The sequence below is a fragment of the Triplophysa dalaica genome, chromosome 18 (assembly GCF_015846415.1).
Source record: "Triplophysa dalaica isolate WHDGS20190420 chromosome 18, ASM1584641v1, whole genome shotgun sequence".
Lineage (NCBI taxonomy): Eukaryota > Metazoa > Chordata > Actinopteri > Cypriniformes > Nemacheilidae > Triplophysa > Triplophysa dalaica.
In genome coordinates, this window is record NC_079559.1 from 3,945,163 (window position 1) to 3,968,449 (window position 23,287).

The 23,287-nt window shown below is 38.1% G+C and overlaps 1 protein-coding gene across 1 annotated transcript in view; it reads right to left on the reverse strand.

The window, feature by feature from the left end:
* Nucleotides 1–6,756: 6,756 nt before the first annotated feature.
* Nucleotides 6,757–23,287, reverse strand: part of med27 (mediator complex subunit 27) — a 39,471-nt gene continuing 22,940 nt past the window's right edge. Inside the window, exons 5-8 of the mRNA XM_056772288.1 lie at nucleotides 14,688–14,795; nucleotides 11,779–11,820; nucleotides 8,906–8,983; nucleotides 6,757–7,046 (exon numbers count right to left, since the gene is read on the reverse strand). Coding sequence (XP_056628266.1) covers nucleotides 6,912–7,046; nucleotides 8,906–8,983; nucleotides 11,779–11,820; nucleotides 14,688–14,795 — 363 coding nt within the window. The 3' untranslated portion in view covers nucleotides 6,757–6,911. The remainder of the gene's footprint in view (nucleotides 7,047–8,905; nucleotides 8,984–11,778; nucleotides 11,821–14,687; nucleotides 14,796–23,287) is intronic.

A 23,287-nucleotide genomic window follows, 5' to 3' on the forward strand; every position in this document is an offset into this window, starting at 1 on the left:
AATTCGTAAACGGTCTCGTTTCCTTGACAGTCAGGCTGCGTTTTAAAGGGTTATAGATTAGTTTGTTATGGGATGTGACTGCCTCTCTCACACACTTTAACAAATGTATGATTACATTCAATAGCGCTTTGCAATTTCATCCCAGTTCTTCAAAGGAAGAAAGGGGTACAGGAAACACTCGGCTGCCAGCGAGCGGTCACCACCAAGCTGATTTTATTTGTGATCTTTCTCCCAGATTAATTCATCGCTTTTCTTCTCCCGCCTGTCAGGGAAGGGATTAGGCCTCGTTCCGTACGTGTTCTCGGTTTTGTCTTCACGTTCTCCTTACGGAAGGCTGTGTGGAAAATGCCACATCAGGCCACATCATTTTCTGAGAGTTTTTAAAACAAGGATTAATGCTTTGCCCGGAATCGATCAACGTGTGTCTGATGGAGTTGAACTTTGAAAAAATAAGAACAACAAAAAAAATGAGTGATGAAGGAATCCAGGGATGTGAAATTGGGGAAAAATGAAGTGTGTTACAGCGCAGAGGTCAAGAGGAGTGTATGAGGGCTGGATGTACAGAACCAGAAGGTCAACAAACAAACTTTACATTTATTCACCCAGAGGAAAACTGTTTTACTTTCAGGTTGCTCATTCATAGCTCAGGGGATTTAAGGTTTTATTTAAGTGGAGTTGAACTTTGGTATAAACTAAAATGAAACATCTGTTAAAACACACAAGCATAAAATCAATTTAGAATGTAAACGTTAAATAAAGGTAAATTTGATGAGTTAATTTATGTTTATTTTGAAATCAATAATATTCATTACTGATTCTAGACTTGGCAAATCTGAGCTCAGTTATGCCATCTCTTCTGAAACTCTAATGAAGACATTTGTGAGGTCTCTAGGTCTTTTTCTCACACTAAATATCTAAGACGCGAGCGACTCGAGACCATTTGCTCTCCATTTAACCTCATTGAAATATTAAAGATCTCATATGTGAATTTTCTTATATACACCCAAAGCATTCATTCTGCACTCATTTATAATAACAGTTGATCATTTATAAAATTCATCTTTCTCAAAGCAACACAACACCACTGAACAACAAAAGCCACCCGCGTATGTTATAAATGCAATACAGCCAATCGTTCAAGAATACTAGAAGGAACGCTCTTTTCTATTTATTATTCTTTGTCGTTGTAAAATGAGCGTCTCCTTTAATCGAGAGTGCAAAGAGAAGTAGCAAAGTATAAGCCCGGGGCAAGAAGTCTTCGAGTTTCTCACGGCGAGAGGTTCTGTGTGCTCGCAGCAAACATCGATTGGGTGATTAAGCACAAATTGATTAGCAGGGTCTCATTAGCATCCTATTAGTAATGACCTATACCTACAAACATACAGTAACACACTCGGACTCCAATGGATTAACAAGCACAACAATTCAGCCACAGACAGAAAATCAGTGAACACTCGTCTAACAGAGAGAAATCGATGGAATTTGCATTATTAACCCCCGGCGGACATAAAACAGCACTCTTATGTTGTATCATGGGCACAAAGCCCCATTTTAATATTTGCATTTATTTACATTAACAATCAGGCAGCTCTGCCCTTCTAAAGTCCAAACATCCCGCACAGCTGCTGTTTCAATATAACAATCATCAAACAATCAACGAGAGTTGTTTATTTTTTGTGCGGAAGGGCGAGAACGGCGTACCCGGACGGTGCCTGCTTTTTGAACAGACAGGCCTCGGGACTTTCATTTGAATATATTAAATGAAAAAACAAATATTGGGGAGGACAACAAGCCAGGACTGATATTTTCTCTCACTTGTGAAATGAATGTTCTAATATGCAAAGGGATGACGGGTCAGCCGCTGTCTAATTGCTAATGTTATTATAATCTGATTCTTTTAGAGCTTCATCCAAGAGGAATCGTACGCTCCTCAATGACCAAAGCGATGGTTTTATGAAAAAGGAAGTCAGGACGTTGGCTTGTGTCATGTGATCCAACATGCCGACTTTCTGCTGTGGAACACACAAAAAAAGATATTTCACGAAATGTGACAGTGGTTTTGTTCATACGATGGATGTCAATGGGTTCCAATGTTGTTTGGGTACAGACATTCTTCAAAATATCTTTTGTGTTCTGCAGAAGAAAGTCATGTCATGACATTTTAGGGTAAACTATCCTTTTAAGGCAAAGGTAAATATGCAAACAGTTTTCCCAAAATAAGGCACAAAACACTACACTAAATAACTTAAACTCCTCAAGTCATTTAACCTTGAATTTAATTCATTATCAAGTCAATAATCATATCAAATTCTACTGAAAGCATGACTAATGCTGGCACTACTGTGCCTGGACTCAGAGCGTGTTCGACTTGAGTGCATGAGAAACTTGTCACCATCTGCGAAAAGCTGGTAAAAATTCTGTCTGCATAAGTGCTAAAGTTTTCAAGCATCTGATACATAGTAGGTCTTGTCACCAGTTTTAGTGGGTGGTGATTCAACATGCCAAGAGGGTGAGCTCTATCATTTCAGCCTGAAGCGTGAATCTTAGCTTCCCAGCTCGGATCAATGACACATCAGCGCAAAGCGACACATCGATGCCAAAGAATCGTGCGTGTAGATCGTCGTGTGTCTTTGTTCTTGTCAGTAACGTTTTGGCTGTCTTATAGACTCCTGGATGAACTGCGAGATTGGACACATTGTATGAAAGAACTGTGTATTTGTTCCAACATTGATTTCTACCTTCCTGTAGCTCAATGGCGCTAGCAACACCAGGGTTCAATTCCTGGGATTGCAAATACTCGCAAACAAATGTAGAGTAGAATGCAATGTAAGTAGTTTTGGATAAAAGTGTCTGCATAATGCATAAATGTAAAAGCTGTAATGTGATTTATTTAAACCACTGAGGCAAAATCATGCTTGTGGATTTTTTTATAAAGCTCAATTTTAGTTTTAGTTTTGAGTTATGGGCTGCAAATGCACCCAGCATAATATAAGATAAGCAGGAAACAGATGGAACGTGGATGTGACCAGTGACTGAACATGGTGCCGATGTACACACCTCCTACATAAGCCGGGACTGTTAGCATGGAGATCTTCCAGAACATTCTTGGCATCAAGTGGATCTCATCACCATCTGTCTCTCAGGACAACCTCCCAACATAGACCTTCTCCGCCTCCTGCCGCCCTAGCACGGCGACACGCGGACGCCTGTCAATGCAATTCACGGGCACTTCGAGGCCTTGAGTGAGCAAATATGACCATAAGACAATTCTATTTGGATCATTTGCACCACCTGTTGGGTCTACGAAAACAGATGACTGAGCGCTATTGTTAACACGAGACGTCCATTTTGCCAGACTTGTGTGAATCAACAGGCAAAAACGACGGAATCCAGACACAAAGGACAGCCAGGGACGAAGCTATCGAGGAACAAAGTAAATTCAGTTTCAACATGAATGATTTAAACCCTTTGAAAAACAAATCAAACTTGAGAGGTGGCTTCTAATATACCTGTGGAAATTTATAGAAGCGAGTTGATTTTATCCTTATTTTGCGTTTGGATTTTACCAACCTCAGACTTTGAAATAACAACTAGAACGGTGTTCGATGCTGCACAAACATCTCTGAACTAGGGGCAGATCAATCCTGAGCTATGGGAAAGGAGTCAGGTCCAACATCCTTTCAGTGAGATTAGTGCGCGCTACCTTATATGAAATGTAACAAACAAACTACAATGTATTTTCACAGCACGAAATGATAAGAAACAAAGTCTCTTCTGCAAGTTATTTTGCTAAATTCAAACAATGAATTCCATTTTGCACTCTTGTGGTATTGTATTTATCTGCTGCATTCACGTGCACTCGGAATTATGAGAATAATGAGTTTCCTAGGTAAAAAATACACATGAATCCTCTCTGATGTCCTGTTTACCACTGAGAAAAAAGCCTTTATGTGCTTTTTGTACATATGATAATCATTTTCCGATAATTCAGAGAGAAGGCAGCTTTGTTCTTCGTCTCGCACCATTGCGCAGTCAAAAGTGTATGTCGAATGTGCCAATATTTAAAAATAGTATTATTTTTTTATAAATCCTGAAATGCATAAAAATACAGGCCTACAACGTATGCAACGTTTACATCAGGCTGTTTTCACACATCAGTCTGCGATCAAAATCTAATAAAATAAAATAAGAAAAATATATATTTATGTTGCTTGCGACGGTAAACAAACATGTGACTTTCTTCTTGAAGAATAATGCAGTCGGAGTTACAATACCACGTATACTTTTACGTCCAAGCGGTAGAATGGGAGTGAATGGTTGTTGACTTTTTGAAGCTCCAAAAAGCGCATCCCTTGGCGAGTACCACTAGCGTTTGTCTGCGATTATTCGATCTCTTCTATATAGACTTAACATACAACATTCTGTGTTGACTTGAAATGGGTCAAATATATTAAATTTTCTTAGCGGATTTGCACGTATGATCGACAACGGATATGATAATGTCAATGGTTAAACTGTCTGGATCATCCCCCATCACCCATCGAGTGCATTATGCATCATTCACCATGTAGGACATAATAATTGTGCGAACAAGTGACTGATATGAGGCGCCGCTTCCGCAGCTCACATAGTGAAGGGGGCGGGACTCTTCCGATTTGAAAGTGGATTCGATTGGACGAGAGGCTGAAGTGTGTCGTGATGTGATGGAATTTCTAGATTTTTTGGAGCGCATGACTGTCAGTTTTGAACGCTTATAACTTCTAAATGGGAATTTTGTCAGCACGTGGGAGCATATACATTTATTGACATCCTTAAGACTAACTTATTTTAATAAAAGGAAAAACCATTCATATTGATTTCACTGGGGCTTTAATCATCATTAACAGTTAGGATATGCCATACATTACTGCAATTCTGAAAAAACCCACATCACTTTAAAAAATAATCCAGTGACATTAAAATAGAGACAAGAAATAAGATCCGTGCAGAAAAGATGAATATGAACCTTAAAGCCCTTTCACAGCCTTGGCAAATTTACACTGGGGCAAGGACCGGGACTACAACGCGAGGCACCTGGTATAGAAATCAATCATAAGCTTGGGTCGGGGGCGTAATTATGCGTTCATGAAGGAGCGAGTGGGAAGAGGTGACGGGGAACAGTTAATGAGGCCACGGGCTGGGGAGGGTGAACGGCCGGCACTGCTTGAAACTTCACAACCACGCCGCAATTATAAGACACGATACACAAACATACGATTCAACACCGGAGGAGGTCAGGCTGAAAAATGTCCTGTTGTATACAGTACACGAGAGTCTAACAAATTGTTTATATAGGAGGCTATTTTGGTCTTTTAAGGCAGTCAATGTCCCGTTTATTTTTTCACGAGATGTGAATTGGTTATACCTGTAAATAGTAATAATACATCAAACTTAATTTTGCAGAACAATTGCTGCAAATTGATTTATATTAGTGCTGCTCAAACAGGAGGTCAGGTCCCTCGAGGGAACCTCAACAAACTACCAAGGGGCTTCGTGATGACTTAAAATTATTACATGAAAAGAAAAAAGAACTAATAAAAATAATGTAACTCAAATGTAATATCAACATTGCTTAATCACTAGGAAAAACAAAACACACAACTATTGGCACAACGGCTTCGAAAACCTAATTTAACAACAAGCAAAACTCAACAAATGTTTTGAGGAACAGGCGCGATGTTTACTTTGGAGTAGGTGTGTGAATTAGCTTTTGAGTTGAGAGAGATAGATAGAGAGAGAGACTTCTAAGGGTAACTGAACTCACATTCTGCTGAGTGGGATCTGAAGGCAATGGCGGTTCTAGTCGACCAAAGTAGATCATGGAAAAAGCAAAGCTCTAGGAGTTTTTTTAAAGCTGTAAATACAGAAAACCGAGAATCTGCTCAGCAGGTCTGAACATCCAATCTGTTATACTGTATAAGGATTAGACGATTGAACCATTTTAAAGATGTGAATTCACCTTTTAGGGACTCCTACAGAAATGTACAACTCCTCATACAAAAAAAATATTCAAAAAGTAAAAACAAGCTTTTGAAACGTTATTGAAAAACTTTACACAATACTTAAAACTGAGGAATAGGATTTAAACTTCCAAAACCCAGATATGGAATTTTATTTAAAAAAAGGCCAAGGACACGCGAGTACCCATAAGGTCTCAACTTTGTTTTGATTTCTGTAGTCCCATTTCTGTTTAGTTCATTCATTTATCCTTATCAGGACTCATGGTCACTGTGCTGACTTGTGTTTACAAAATGCCTAAAACAAATAAGCTCAATAATTCAAGCTTGCATGTACATTGTGTCACGGGCAGAAGTGAAGCCACATCAGGCAAGGGTAGAAAACAAAAGTCAACCTCCCAAGCAAACACGCTGATTGAAAGATTTTGTCATCGTCGTGTTAATATTTCATGACAGGAAATAAAAAACAACTGTGATTTCGAGGTCATACATATTGAAGAACGCTCCAGCAGCTGTGTGCTTTGTATTGCAAATTGAACCGCACGCACATTTTGTATATGTTACGTGCACATTTAAAAAAAAAAGAAGTTTGCACGATATTTTTGCATTAAACAAAACCAACCTGGAAGATTTATTGTCAACAATTGTTTTTAAAATAATGAGATTGTTTGGAAAAAAATAAAGAAAATGGAACAAAATTGATAAAAAAATGGAAACATGGTTTTTAAACAGAGAAACCCACCTAAAACACAAAACATGATTGAAGTTCTTGTGCTAGATTGCACGATTATGAAAATATCTTTATTCAGTTTTTTTTTATAAAAGTACAATATCCAGCTGGAGAAAAGTGTGTGTGAGAAAAGATGGGACAGTCTAGTTTTCCAAGGCAAGCTATGGAACACTGTGAGGTCCGGGTCACTGCCTGCAGGTGTCATGGAATGCCTCCAGAGTTCGGAAGTCCCTCCATGTTGGAGGAAGACCGTCCTGCAGGTACTTGCCACAGCGTTGACACGGAGTCTGAAAAAGCTTAATGTAGCTTCTCAACCAGGTCTGGTGAAAAAAGCAAAACATGAGCTGGAGAGTAATTTTTACAGAGCGTGTCGCTATGCATTCTGGGATTGCTCTATTAGCGGAAAGTATATGCAATGTCAACCAAATTATAAAGGTCTGCTATTCAAGTGTCCCTTCACATGGTAGTGTTTCTAGAGAACAGTATATACCCTAAAGTGTAGTCTAAAACACCAGGTTCATCAGTCAACGTAGCCTTCCATATCTAAAATAGAGGTTTTTGTGAGTCTGTCTGGCATCATTGCATTGACATCGGAAGTGTGTTAGCAGCAGGGGGGGGGGGGGGGCTGGTTTGTGGGGTCTCACAGCAGTCATAACTAGACATTGATTAACAGCTGGAGAGGTACGACTGGTCCCGTCTCTAACCCATCTTCAACGGCCTCCTCAGCACAGCCGGGGGTTTACCTGCGCCTGTCAGGACAAATTGACTTTCCTAATTTATCTACTGGCCCAAACCTCTCCCCACTGATGACCGTGTTATTCATACTCCAATTAGCACGAAGAAGGGTGTGCATGAGCCTGTTTACATATACTGCTCTTTCTTTCTGTCATTCGGTGGGATGGGCATGAGAAACAGGTGGACAAAGAAGTATAAACAATAAGATCAAAACATGAAAAAATTCTCATGTAAGCAAAAGACCAAAAGTTATTCTAAATATGTTGTTATGGTTTAAAAAAGCTTGCCTTGCTTTGGATTAAGGAGCTTTAACATTGCATTTCAGCCGTGATCAGAACAGCTTTGCATTGATCTTATGCAGAAGAGATCAATCTCGCTTCAATTTCAACACATTAAGAGCAGAGCTCAGTCGACTGTTCAAAGACAAACCAGACACAATGCTTTTAACATTAAATAAAATACTAAACTACTTTATATAATTTTTGCAGAGAATAAATGGGTTATTCTCACAAAATCTTGGTTTGAAGATGTCAGACATGTTTTTCTTAAAAATACTTCTATCAACAAATTTCCTTTATATTTATTTCAAACAAGATATGACACGTGTAAAGGCACGTGTTTTGTCAAAAATATGCCTTAAAATGTCAATCTCATAGTATGTTTAGCTAAAAACAAGATTTTATTAATCATACATAAGACATTAATTGATTATATTTAAATGGAATATTAAACATGTAACATTTCTGTGGAAAACTACATGTATTGGTAATGACAAGAGAAAATTTAGCTTTTAACTAGAAAAATATAAAGTAATTTGTTTAATTGTTAACCATTTAAAAAGGTACTAGTTGATTTATACTCTTAAAAAAAAGTTATGGAGGATATGAATATTAGGCCTGGGCACTTTTTTCTTCCTTTTTTTTTTCTTTTTACTATTTATGAATATTCTGTCAATCATTTTTTTTGTAATTTAAGAACATCAAGTAGAACTGTAGAATTGTTTTTTTCACAGTGTTTTAATTGTACTCTGTTAAACATAATGCTCTTAGAAAAATCCGGACGTGTCACGGTTAGAGAATTTCAGCAAAAAAAGCAATAAAATACCAAAATAATACATTCTAGTTAATTTCTAAATTATGTTTTGTCCGAGGTAGAAAGTCAAATTATCTTTATTATGATTATTTTTTGTCTAACCCAATTTTATGTTTAATAATTCAAATCTTTACAGCCATGATGATTCGGTGGTTTCGTGAGAATCACCCAAATAGGGTAATCTCACCTAAATTTGCTATATTTTCTTGTCTTGCCCCGAACATACAACTGTAAGAATTTCTTATCACAAAATAGGCGCTTGTTAGAGCACATAGCCAAAGGCTAAATGTGGTAACTGCATGTAATCATTACTGCAATGTGTCTAATTTTAAAAGCAACATACTGTACCCACCATGAAAGAACGAACCACAACATCAGGCATCTGCGGGAGCTGGTAATGCAGGAGAGCCGTGGTTGCATGATCAGTGACCTGAGAAAACACAGCCAAAAATGAACACAGAAATTTGGATATTTAAAAGGTGCAATAACATATAAATTCTTGTACAATATACAAAATTATACCACATTTACTAAAAAAGCTATAATATAACATGGTAATGGTCAATGACAATAATCATCGTTAGGTATGGAGACACGTCTATGTATTTATGTACCTGCCCAGTAATGGATTTTTATTAACATTCATCAATGTATTAACTAACAAACTAACAATGAATAATACTTCTTTAACAGTTACAATAGTTAAAGGAAAAGTTGACAAAAATGAAAATTCTGTCTCCATTTATTCAAACACAGAGAAAGATATTAGGAATAAGGCTTGGAACCAAACAGTTCTTGGTCACCATTGACTAGAATAGAAGGAAAATTTCTTTAATTTCTTTAATCTGTTGAACACAAAATTAGATATTTGTAGGGATGTACAAAGGCTAAAGTTCTGGGTCACTTTTGTCCACCATTGTCATTTTTCTTACTATGATAGTCAAATGGTGGCCAATAACTGTTTGGTTTCAAGCATTCTTCCAAATATCTTTATACAGATTTGGAACAATTCGAGGGCGAGTAAACTTAAAAAGTTTAGGTGAATTGTCCCTTTAATGTATCTGCTGTATCTGTTAACATCCGTTCAGTTAATGCAGTGAACTGACATGAATAATTGTATCGGCATAACATTTACAAATATTAATAAATGCTGAAAAACAACATTAAATAATGCATTTACTAATGTTAACAAATACATCCTTATAGTATAGTGTTACTGATTATTGAGTATTTGTATTATTGAATATATTTGTATTATTAAATATCTTTATTATAAATGTACATAAAAGTTATTTTATTCCTACTGTAAAGAAAAAATGACAGTGTGCACATAACTGTCCCCCTATTTTTTTTAATCTTCTTCTGATTTTGGACTGAAATATGATCGGCACATGTCCTTGACGGATTCGCCCGAACTCGTGGGCACACGCTTGAAGAAATCTTAATTACAGTCCATTTTCAGATCAATCTACCTACACTCAGATTAACTCTAAAGTCCAATTTTGCAGAAGAACACCATAACCTTATTACTTCCCCCAAAATCCCATCTTCCATCACTAATGTAATTACAAAAAAGGAATAAAAACCAAACCACTTCAATCTTCAGTTACGGCTTCATTAGACTGCCAACGTTGTCCAAAGAACTCTTAGAAAAACTGGCCAGTTAATACTTCTCTCAACAGTCTTCCATCATGGAAAGTAACTCAAGTAGTAAAAATTGGAGAAAATGGTATTTGGGGCAATCTGAAGAGCGACGACGATTAATTAAGCGCGCACAGAATACTGGGAGACAGAAGTGACATCTGGGAGGGGAAGATGACAGGCGGCCCATCCCTTCAGTTTGCGGCAGCCCGGGCTCCAGTGAGCGTTCACAGCCAGAGAAATAAAGGGAGTAAACAGGTTGGCCCTTTGATCAGATCGCATGGATGTGGGGTGCTCCGTTAAAATGTGAACGGCTTCTCGAAACCTCTCTCTTTAAGTTCCATGCGGCCCGTCACACGGTGTTCTTTACACTTTGAAAGGAAAGCGAGTTTCTCTCTCTCTCTCTTTGAAAGACCCAGAGTGCCTCTGAGACTTACTGCTCTTTAATTTCAGTGTAATGAGAATCTGGGAGGGTGGTCGTGAAGGCAATGAGCCCAGATGTTTAGTGGGCTGACAAATAATGCCGGAGAGGCTCGGAGTGAAACGGACCAAAAACATACGAACAAAGATGCCTGACGGATGAAAGGGAGTGATTGGCAGCAGAGAGGTGATAATGCATGTGACTGTCTGTGAGAGAGAGATGTACTTCTAGACTTCAATCTGAAAGATAACCATGACAATATATCCGTAAACATTAAACATTAAAGAGAGCCATGTTGGAATTTGGTTTTGCATCAGGATCCAAATGTTTGAGCGTGAGGAAAAACCTATATTTTACATTAAAATGGTTTTCAAATTTTGTTGTGAAATTCAAACAATATTTTCTTTGAAGAGTACATAGCTAGGGACTTTTAAGGTCCTACTTTTGGTTTATGGAGTTTCCAACAACAAGTTTTTGTACATAGAAGGTATAAAAGCACTATTATTTCATAATAATAGGCAGGTAACCTTCCTTTACTTCTTGACTGACTCTCATACGATTCGTTCCACGATTCATCTGTCTAATCCCCTCGTTTCCGCAAGGCTAGTCTGATGTGAATGATCATATTGTCTAGTCTGCTGTGATTGGTATACAGCGAATGAGGCTCACAAGCAACAGTGTTTGGGGGAGCAGTCCTGGCAAAATATTGAGAAAATCGCCTTTGAAGTTTAACTTTAAGTTATTCAATATCCATGTCTAATGATGAAAAATAAAGAGAGCAAATAACAAAAATGTTAAATAAATGATTAAACATGCAATATATTACACGTATAATTAATGTATATTTTGTGCTTAAATAAATGATCTTTACTTAACCAGATATTTGCTTAATTCATTTTTATATTTTCTAAACGTAATGCATACAGGAAGATATATAAATTATTGATTGCATGCATCAAGAAAATTTCCTCAATCTGTCAAAAAATGGCTAAAAATGGTCTGGAATCCGCTGAGGTCCATTTTCTCAAAAAGAAGGACAGCTGACACGTTAACATGACTACATCTTGGCAAGACAGAAACAGCGTTACTGGGGCAAAGCAACTGAAAAGCTCCATCAGTTGAGATCTACTGCTTAAATATTGAGAAACAAAACAGCTACTCACCTTCTGAAATACTTGATAGTTGGACTTAGACCAGATGTCCAGCTAAAAAGAAAGAAAGATAAAAATGTCAACTCAATTTGACATTGCAAAATATATCAGTTTTCCTGGTTCTTTCAAACATAAACTCTTACGTTTCTAGACAGTATTCCTGCAGTCATGCAAATTTAAATTTATGCATTTGGCAGATTCTTCTTTTTATCCAAAGCATTCAAGGCATACATTTTATCGGTTTGTGTCTTCCCACAGGAATTAACTCATGACCTTCAGTCAAACAAAGCTATCACAAGGCCTCAAAAGACTAGGAATATAATGTAAAAATCCTATTGAATAGCTTTATGCTTCTGGAGTTTGACAGCACTGGGCACTGCATGTTTTCCCTGAACTAAATAAAGCAACATAAATGGCTATTTTAAAACCGTGCGCCAAACATTCACCCAATGGCTGCTGTTGGAGGCGGGATACTCATCCACACCTACAAACAAAATCCTAGACAAAACAAAACAAAACCTACAGTGAGACGGCGCAAATAAACATATGAACAAATATTTGACGGTTCAAATGTCAGTCGTGGCAGGCCTTGTGTCCAAAGCCAGGCCTGTGAGGGTGAAAAATACTCGCCACCAATCACTTGATCGAAGGTCATCAGAAGAGTTTTCAAAGACACAACGAATCAAAATCTTCTCTGATTCTAATATCAAACAGGCCCGGTGTCAGCATTTATCAGAGAAATCTGACTCCATCTCCCCTCTGTCCTCGAACCCACCTCTGTACACTGCTGCCCTTTGAAGTATAAAGAATGCCGGATCGCAAATTACCCAAGAGATGTCTCGGATATTCTTTGAAGCCCAACTTTGATAGCATAGTTTCCCTTCTCCTACCCCTTCTCGCTCCCTGTCTTTTTGTGTGCTCGGAGGCTTAGATCGGCTCTGTTATGACATGCATACGGTTATGATAAGTTTTCTGGCATTATTTAGATCGTAAGGCCTGGAAAGGCGTTTAAAGACAAATCTGTCAATATTCAGATGTGAATCCATATCTCCCTCACTCCCAATATAACCTTTGAGGTCGATTCAGAAGCCCAGGTACTGTTCGTGGGCTTCCATACAGATAGCTGTCACATACCATTAACTTACATTTAGACAAATCTCGTTATAATTGACACAAAAAACACATCCATTTAGATTTATATGTATTTCTTATATCTTAGATTCTGTATCCAAGGGAGTACGCACGCTGATAAAAAAATGAATGTAAGTCGCCTTGGATAAAATTATCTGCCAAATGCATAACATGTAAATTTAAAAACAATTTATTATAATCTATGTTGATATTAACTGGCACACTAAAGGGAAAGAAAAAAATCAACAACCATGTAGAAAACCATGTTCCTTTTGCACAGTGCTTTCAATAAATAAATAATGGAAGTCAGCAGAATCAGTTTCACATCTGTTTCTATTTGTCCAACATTCTAGATAAATGTCTGTTTTAACGAAAGGCAACGTTACATTATAATAAATGAGAATGAAACACTGTGTGTTAACTTGCTTTTTAAGGCCACACTTGAACTTGACAAGTTTTTGTGTTTTATCCTTTTCAGACATTTGAGCTTAATTCTATTTTGTTTGTACTCCCTTTATTAAGAGACGGTTTAAAATGAATCTCTACCCAGCATTTAAATGAAATGTTCTACAAATGAATCCTAAACATTAAATAAAGAGTCAGATAGAGTTTTATTATAAATGACATGGCTCTCTGGAATACTTGATTCTGATTGGTCATTAAATTGATAACTGACTGCTCATCTGGGTTCTTCAAGTTAATATGACTGGTGCAGTTTAGTACTTAAAAATAAATTAAATGGAAAATAAATATAAATTATTCATATATGAGATTAGATTTATTAATGATCGCACTGCATGTTAGTCATGTTTGAACTTTTGTGTCTTTCTAGGTATTTCCTTGAATAAGGTCTGGATTTGTTACAAACATCATTTTTTTGTATTCATTTACAATATTTCATGTCCAATTTTTGTCATCGCAAAAGTACACAACAAAGAAGAACACTGCACAAAATCCTGTGTTCCACAATGCAATATATTAAAATCTTGTTTTTGACTAATTTGATTTGACAACAATGAAAACGTGTACTGTACATGCTCAAATGACAATGAAACCCAAAATTACAATTTACAGCATTATACTTTAACTTATTATTTTCTTGTGTAATGTTGCACAATCCATTTTATAATACTATTTAAAAAGACAGCCTGTAATAAATCTTTATTTCCGCTATACTGCATTCCATCCTCATATATATTCAGCAATAAACAGTAACATACCCGCCATAATGAGAGAGGTTTACAGCACTGTTACGATATCCTGGTGCAAGCGTTGCTCCGGCTGTCAGTTCAAACTTTGTCGCGATCCGACGAAGGTTAATTTGCGATTGCTCACCACACGCATTTGTGCGCAGAGGCCCAGCGGCGTGCAGCAGAGAGCATCATCCTGGCACGCGCTTCAGAAGATTCACATTCGCTGCCATAATTATCTATGATCAAGCGGACCGGCAGCTTTGATGGCCACCTCATATTAGCGTCACTGAAGAGCGTTCAAACGTAACTGCTTTTGGGAGACGCGCAGAACGCTTCAGAATGTGAGGCCGCTGCTCAACCTGACAAGGGGGATGTGAGAATAGAGGGTCTTTCACCCGTATATGCTTTTCATGATCAAGAGAGAGCCAAACACATTGTGTGAAATATTAAAAAGCTGCGAAGAGACTTTTAGCTTGACATCCAGGGATTGCACAACTTTACCTAAGCTATGAGCACCAATGCTAGTTTTAAGGTTAACCTAGAATAAAGTGACGAAGATGGGTCCATAACAATGAAATGGTTACATAAAAGTTTTACCTTTCCGTCTTCCATGTACAAGTTCTCATGGAATCCGCGGACAATCGTGCGGTCAATGAATAGGCTCCGCATCACTACAATGGCTTTCAAAACTTTTCCCAATGTGACCTGCACGGAAAGAAAGATAAAGAGGTTATGGTTTCATTTCTTTGGGGGAGTTTTTCTGACAGGAGAAATAAATGCACTGCAACCTCTTCTGACACACTCATTTATTAAATTTGTATATTAACATTATCCAATCGCCCGGGCATCACATAATTGCCAGAGCATTGCATTGGCAGCGCAAAGGTTTTGGGTCCGATTCTCAGAGAACACACATGAAGTACTTACTTATGCATCGTAAGTCGCTGTGAATAAAATTGTCACATGCATAAAATGTAAACAAATGGCATTTTAATAGGAATATACTTTAATATTATTGTGATGGATTATATTTTTATTGGCCCTGCCAGACTTAAAAAAATAATCTACACAAAATGCATTGGAAAATTCGATAACGATGAAGGCAGTTTTGAAATGACCTTGTGTAGAAAAAACTAAATTGCATTCGTTAAAATCTGTCAATAAGACATCCCTCCGGAACTTAAAAGTTCCTAACTCAATAAACACACATTCATTAATCACATTTACTCAATCCAAACAATTTTCAACCCAAATTTATCTTGACATGGAAGTTTGGGCAGTGCTTTTCCACCATTGAAACAAACATGGCAACTCAACTTCACTTCAGAGACAAAGTCTCAGTCTTTCGCCTGAAGCGTCTGCTGTCAGAAAGGGTTTTGGTTGAGTCTTTAGGCTCAAAATGGGTTTAATCTAAGGCAGAAAATCCCAGTACAATTTCTTCAAATCCCAGATTCACTTATGTTTCGCACACTTGTGGCAGAGAGGGAGAGAAACATGGACAGGAGAAGGTGTAAGATCTCTAAACCCACCTCTGTTTTATTTGTCAAAGCTGTTCAAACAATATCACCGTCCTACGAACAAAACAGCGATGTTTTGCCAGAGCCCCGAATCCTGAATAATTGATGTATCAGCACAGTAAGAGAGAGACACCAGAAACACAATCTGAATAGACTCACAGTTGCGATGGGTCTCTTTGTGGCCGCTCTGAGGTGTTTAGAAAGCAGCGGGTTAGACCCACCGCTCACTGTGAGAGGGGAACATACTCAGGTGGTCTGAAAAACCAGAGGACAATACAGACCGGCGTGATAAAGTTCAAGTGAAATAACTCCTGAATGACAAAGTTTAACAATAAGAAAACTCACTTGGGAATTAAACGAGTGTTAAGGTTCCTCAGCATCATGTTCTTATAAATGCCAAACCAATAATAAAATACGAGTCTGAGGCCATCAAGAGGAATTTTAGATCGGAAGACTTTCTCTATGTTTGTTAAAATGGATATGTTACAAAGACCAAAGGAAAAAGAAACGCATTACAATGAAACTTCAGAAGCATTAGCACTGATGGATTGTCTTGCTGCCAATGAAGAGAAGCAAACAGATCGACTGAAGTCCAGTGACAGAATCGAGCGAGGCTTCATGCATATATGAATAAATGCATGAATAGTAAATCATTTGTTGTTTTGGGTGAAACAGAGGATTGTAAACAAAACTAAAGGAGATGTCATAGACGTCTCGGGCTGCTGCCTGGAAAATGTTTTATGAGAAGGACTGAGAGAATAAAGTTTGAGTTTTTTCTGAATTATATAATATATGTATTTTTTGGATGAACTACCCTTTAAGATCATCACATGGTCAACAAACAAAGAACAAAGAGTATTGTGCATGGATATAAATAACAAGATGCCACATTCAAGTGTGATTGTGATGAAATGTCAGCCGTTGTAAATACGACAGCTTATTTCTTCGATAAGACGTCTTTGTGTTGTTTCAGGCAGACCGCTAAAGAATGCGACATGCACGTCTCGCGGAAATCCTGTGAAATTCAACCAATCAGGTGACGGCTTCGAACGTGCTGAAGTGCTTCCAGAAAAAAGTCCCTTACGCATCAGACGATTAGCCAACAGTCTGTGGACGCGAGAATAAGAATGCCATAAAACTGCGCTGCGCAGCCATGGTTATGAAAACCACAGGGATTTAAATTCCTGAAAAATGGGATAACCTTTCATTGTGTTCACGTGTTAGTGTAGGAGATATAATGTTTGAGTTTATACAACAAGAAATTTGTTTTCATAATCGTGCACATTTCGTGAATCGTGAATTTGAGTGTAAACAGACCGGCTCACACTGTTCCAATATGGCGGACGACCTACAGTGGCACCATAGGGCATCTGCCGATATATATCTATAGTATAGTGTATGAACTAATACACACACACATGCACACTTAACATCATGTATGCAGAAAGTGCACCACAGACCTGACCAATCATGTCAACATTCAGTAGAAATACTCTGTGAGCACTCGCAACACATGTTTTTCCCGCTTTGCTTATCAACTTCAGTAACTGAAAGCCTGGCCTCTGCCCAGATCCCCTCTGCGCTGGCAGAGCTGACAGAAACTTTCACAGCCTGAATCCATTACCCCTGATAGCCTTTAAAGTCAGAGTTCTTCCAAATATAAATTGAAATATTATTTTCTTACCACTGGGAAAACTTAGAGGGTGGCCATAAAGAAGAATATCTTGAAGTTCACTGATAACTGTTGCCTTATAAACGTCCCCGTTAGTCTAACAACTAAAGAATTTTGCGAAGGCACAAAACATGGGCCCCCATTGGCTTCCATTGTATAGACACAATAACCACCGGGGCATTTCTCAAAATATCTTCTTTCAAGCGAAACTAAAGAAAGAGTCATTTATTTTGAATGACATGAGAGTGAAACTATTGTGCCAACATTGTTATTTTGGGGTGAACTGTCCCTTTAAGCTGGGTGGTCCCGGGCCGGGTCACAAATGAATGAAATAGAAACAAAGCAAAACTAGGAAAAATTAGGAACGTCACTGGCAATGGGTGAACAAACATAAACAATACAAAAATATTCGTAACATTATGTCATGTTTCAAGAATAAACTAGAGGAGAACAGAAGTAGAGCATATATTCAAGTGAGAAATTAAAGAAAAATGAATATATGTTACAGAAATATTTATAGAAAGTGCTTCTGACTATGGTAGTTGTTTTAATCAGAGAATGTTTACTGGGAACTAATTAAACAAAACAAAATCAAAGGACAGAAACAGTGGTAGAAAAGTTTGAGATCTCCCGTCGAGTAAATGTGCCTTGTGGATTTTCAGGGAGTCCCGCTGAGTGTTTCTCACTGATGAGCGGCCGGGGGAAGCACACAACTTCACACAGACATTTTCCACACACGCTGTGCTTCTTTTTTGTCTTATTTGACCACAAGATAATTTCTAGAAAGAGATCTACGCAGGCTGCCAAATTAAATAAGACTGAATGCCGCTTACTGATTTTGTTTGCTCATGTCTTTACCCACAAAGAAAAATGCAAGACAAAACAGATTCAAAACAACAGTTACTTTTCTATTAGCTTGATCAACTAAAAAGTAATAAAATCAAAGCACTCTTGAAAGACAATAGCAGCTTTTCAATTGAACATTTGGGTATAGATACAGATGGATGGATGGAGTGATAGATTTGGATGAGTAAAAAGACACCTATTATGGCTTTTCCCTAAAAGCAGATTTCGGCAGTTGATCAAAGTCTGACACGGCACTTATAGTGCGTTTTTTATAACTCTGCTTCCTAAAGTACACCGCTAATGTCAAACTCATACTGGCATACTGGCAGAAAAATCAGCCTAAAAAGCCTAAACTTCCGCTCATGAAATCTGAACTTTTCAGAGAATTAGCAAAAGTATCTCGCCAAAGTGACTCAAACCAATTTCTCCTGAAAGGAAGAAACGAGAAAAAACAAATCCCCCGCCTCCTAGGTGTGAAGTCAGTTCCCACCGTCAAAAGCTATACTGGGCATGCTTTTCAACTACGCGGAAAGTAAGTCGCTGGCCCGCAGCCAGAACTACATAAATACAAAGGGGGTGAAAATAAGTTGACTTAGAGTGTGGTAAACGCCAGGGCGTCTTGGAAAGGTTCATTGGCCGATCTTAAGTGCACCCCCCGACCGACTGGATCGCGATGGCGGCAGATGGCACTTTTTATTTGAGGCGAGAGTGGGCCGTTGAGAGGGAGGGGGAAGTGGCGAAAACTGTGAGATTTCACAAAAATGAAACAGTTTCTAAGCAACAAGTGAGATCTCGAATCAGACGCGAACAAGTAAGGGAAAAAAGCCAGGCGCCGGCGTGGCCAAGCGTCCTGCCCTGTACAACCCACCGAGATTCTTGGAGAAAAATGGATCCTCACTGCTTGAGACTAAAATAAGTTCGGATGAAACTCTCTGCTCAATCCTTTTTACTCTCTACATGCATTTCTGAAACACGCTTATATTCACTTTCGCCAGGAACAGGGAAATAAGTCTCATCCAAAAATCTTTGTTTTAGCCTCAGACGACATGCCCAGTCTGCTAGCAAACCGTATGATGCATATCGCAAACAAAACCAAGGATTTAATAGTTACCGCATTGAACAAAGTTTGACAGGATAGGGACTTAAAATAAACACCATAAACTGAACAAAACCTAGGCACTTGTCAGTCAATTGGTCATGTTGGATGGAGCTGCCTTTCGAAAACTGTCAGTTCATCAGATTTTAAGGTACATGAACATCATTATGCACGATTTTGACAATCTTGGAAACGTTAATGCCAGTGCTGAGGTCGCAGGAAGCGGCCACTTTCCCAGCAGCTTACTCTAGCATCAAGCAACATGAGGAACGAGCTGACACAATATCACGTCCCTGACTGCAAAGAGGGGTGTTTTCCAATACCCTGTACCACCTTTCTAAATATGACCCGCTCTGACCCCTCCGCTTCATGCCGCTTCTGTCCTCATCAGCACAATCCAGGACTCAGGAGGTCATTGTGGAATACCGTCAATATTGTGCCCATCCGCCCCCGATGTATGGACTGCGTGGCAGCGACCTTGAGGCGGGAAAATATATATTTCTGTAAATCAATAGCAGTACAAGGTGACTTTAAAATTCAATTAACAAGAAATTGTTTAACTTTGCTCTGGCGTGAACCTCTGAGGTGACCAAAACCAGGGACAACAAACCGGTACGTTTCAGTCAGGGTGGAAACATCAAGAAGAGGAAAATTCTGGTTGCAACATTACTATACGGTTCCAAACAAATCATATGAAAGTAGCTTAACTGTGTGTTCAGAACAAACTCGACTTGCGCGAATGAATCGTGTCTGAACACAAAGTAAGTCCAAAAGTAAAGATAATGTACGACAGGGTGAATTGAAGAAAGAGGCTCTTTTATCATTCTGAAGGGGTTTGTTTTGCAAAAATGACCCTCTGTCTGTACACAAACCAGATTATTATCTGGCTCCTTATCAAATGATCAGAAACATAAACAAGAAATGTTGATATTATTGGGAAAGAAATGGCATATATGGGATGAAAATAGCACAGCTATATAGAAAAAGTCCATTCTAAAGCTTTGTGGTCATTTTTAGCTTCGGATCACTCAGAAGCAAGTATTCGAGAAGGTCATGCAAGTAAATAAAAAGTACAAATATCAGCCAACTGATACGTGATGCTACCCACGTTCTCCAAGCATCCAGACCTTTCTATGACCTACAGCTCCTAAAATTTGTTTGTTCCTAAAGAACCTTTAACGTTCAGAGAACCTTACATGCATTCGGTAAGAAAAAAAGTGGTTCCATTATGAAAAATGTTGACTGAAATGATGGTTCATCCATATAATTGTAAACAATCTTTTCCAGCTTTTTTTTTAAGAATGTACCGATCAAAACCCTTCCCTACCATCAGGTCACAGCATTAAAAAACGCTACATTAACTGAAGTCACTTTAAAGCATCGTTTCCCAGCAAACACCCATACACAGGTTCATTTCCATACTCGCTCTACATCTGTAACTCAGGCAAGCATCCTGTGGGATGTTTCACATTGGTAACTGGCTTTGATCTGAACCGCTGCAGGAGCGACGAGCTCCAGTTTGAGGCAGCATATTTAAAAGTTGGTTTTTAGATCTCAAAATCTCTCTTTCCTTCGATTAAAAAAAGTGTATCATATTTTTGCATTTAATTAATAAAAGTCGCAAAGGTTAAGCTATCGGTAATACAGGGCGATAGAAAGCAGGTAAGGGTCCAGGAAAGATGGGTTATCCGTCGTAATTAACATCCTCTAATTATCGTCCGGCAACATTGTTAGACAGAACGTGCCGTGGAGAGCCGCCTCTTCTGGCCCAATTAATGCCGCCTCACTCTGAACAGGCCTGCCGGTTTACTAACTGGCTTAAAGCGAGTCAGTTGTCGAGCAGACACCTGTCTCTTGTTGGAAAAGGCAGATGTTTTTAACCCTCCCTCACGTTTCCCAACATTAGTACTGCTACAAGAAAGAAAGATGAAGCAAAATTGCGAAAACATCCATTACTAACACACCAAGGTGCTCCAAAGCAATTAAATGATAAAACGTCTGCCGTGTGTTACAAATGAATGACTCCGTGAAAACTTTTATTTTGAAAATCAGAAGGTGCGATCTTTAATTTAATAATCTTCACAAACCGTCCATCAGGCTGAGACAAAGGACACTCCTGTCTAGAGGGCCGTCAAGAGCGTGTCCAGAGAAGGGCCTGGCAACCGAATCGGACCCTATGGTGACGGATCACTTCGGTCTGCCAACTGGGCCATCTGGAAGCGCGTGCCCTGTGGGTGTGAACCAGTGAACTCCCACTGCTGGGCATTTGTAGTCTTCCTGGCTCGGCTGCCAAGATACCTCAGTCTATCTTTCCTCTCAGTCAGCGTTGCCAAAAGACATGACGACAGTAGGAGAAGTGTCAGAAGATGTCTCAGAGGTATGTGTGAGGGCGGGTAACCGTTGTAAATGACCCAATTAAAAACGTGCAGGCCTGATCAATGGTGCATCATCTAAGAATGTAATAAATCAGACCAAAAAACTATAAAATATGGTCTCGGTAGGGAGGAAGTATTTCTAGGAGCCATGATAAACATGAGCCCATTGACCGCACTGAGATGATGACCAATTCATATATTTAGGTCACAAATACTGAATGATACATTGTGACATCTTAATGATGATGTCATACATTACTGTATTCAATAACAAACATAAATGGACATTGTAAAAGACGGCTAAACTAGGGCTGTACAACGATTTGTTTTTTTTACATAATATGAGTGTGTGTGTTCTCTGTATAATGATTATGTATATATAAATGAAGAGTTTGGCCCCAAATGAGATAACTTAGTTTTTATATTTTTTCAAAAATCTTGTTTTTTTTTATTGTGCATTCATGTTCAAACTGGAGTTGGTTTGTTTTGATTTTAGCCATAATTACTCAAAAAAAACAACTAACTAACACAATAAAACAAAATAAAAATATGATAACATAATAAAAAACATGATTTTTGAATTCATGTAGTTATCTAATATTACAAACTCTACAAATACACAAACGTGCATGTATACATCTGAGAAATTTTACTGACATGTGTTTTTATTATTTACACACTTTTATGTTATATATAAATATTTAATGTCAACATTTATAAATGTTGTTCTTGAAATTATACATGCATGTGTTTGTATTTATCTACATAATTATAATACACAGTACACACGTTTATTATGTAAACCAAACCTTGTATTTTGCATACAATTATTGCGACTGATTGTTGTACAGCCCTTAATCTTCAATTACAATTTTTTGCTGTGTTTTAGTCAGGTCAGACAAACAAAATATTTATTGCAAACCAGGCAAAATCAACATATTTAAACATTTAGCATTGGGATCTCAATACTTGAGACCCCACATATAAAGAATAGGATGTCAAACTCCTCTTGACATTGGGTTAAAGAGATATCTCACCCAAAAACCAACATGTGTACATAATTTCCACACCCTCATGTCATTCCAAAGCAGTATGACTTATTTCTTCTGCAGAACACAAAATATGTTTTTTTAAAGAACGCGAGCACCAAACAACATTGGGTTGTGGTGTATCACCCAGTCAATGAGCTTCGCAGTAACACTGGCCACACACTTCTGTCTGTCTGCCTCTCTATTATCATGCATGACTCCTCCAAAAACTTCTGGAGCAACTCCTCAAAGAGACAACAATACAAGCCCCTCTGGGATGTGCTACGGGACAGATCTCAAGGAGGCTCGCAGAGATTACACCCAGAGTACAAGGGTATCCAACGTCAAAATTAAGTCTAATCATACACGTGTCATTAGTTCTCATGTGGGTGAACATCAGTTTTTGATTTCCTCCATTAATGCAACTGGAAATGTAAAATTTAAAATTGTACACTTAAAAAGTGGAAAAATGTTACCAGGGGTGTAAAGTAACTGAGTACTTGTACATGAGTACCATTTTATCAAGTTTGTACTTCAAATACTACTGAAACTAAATACTTAGTAAAATCATATCATATTAAATTATATTTACTACTCTTTACAACATAACTTTGATTTATTATGTGTAAATAGTGGCACTTCTAAATGTTCTTATATGACATC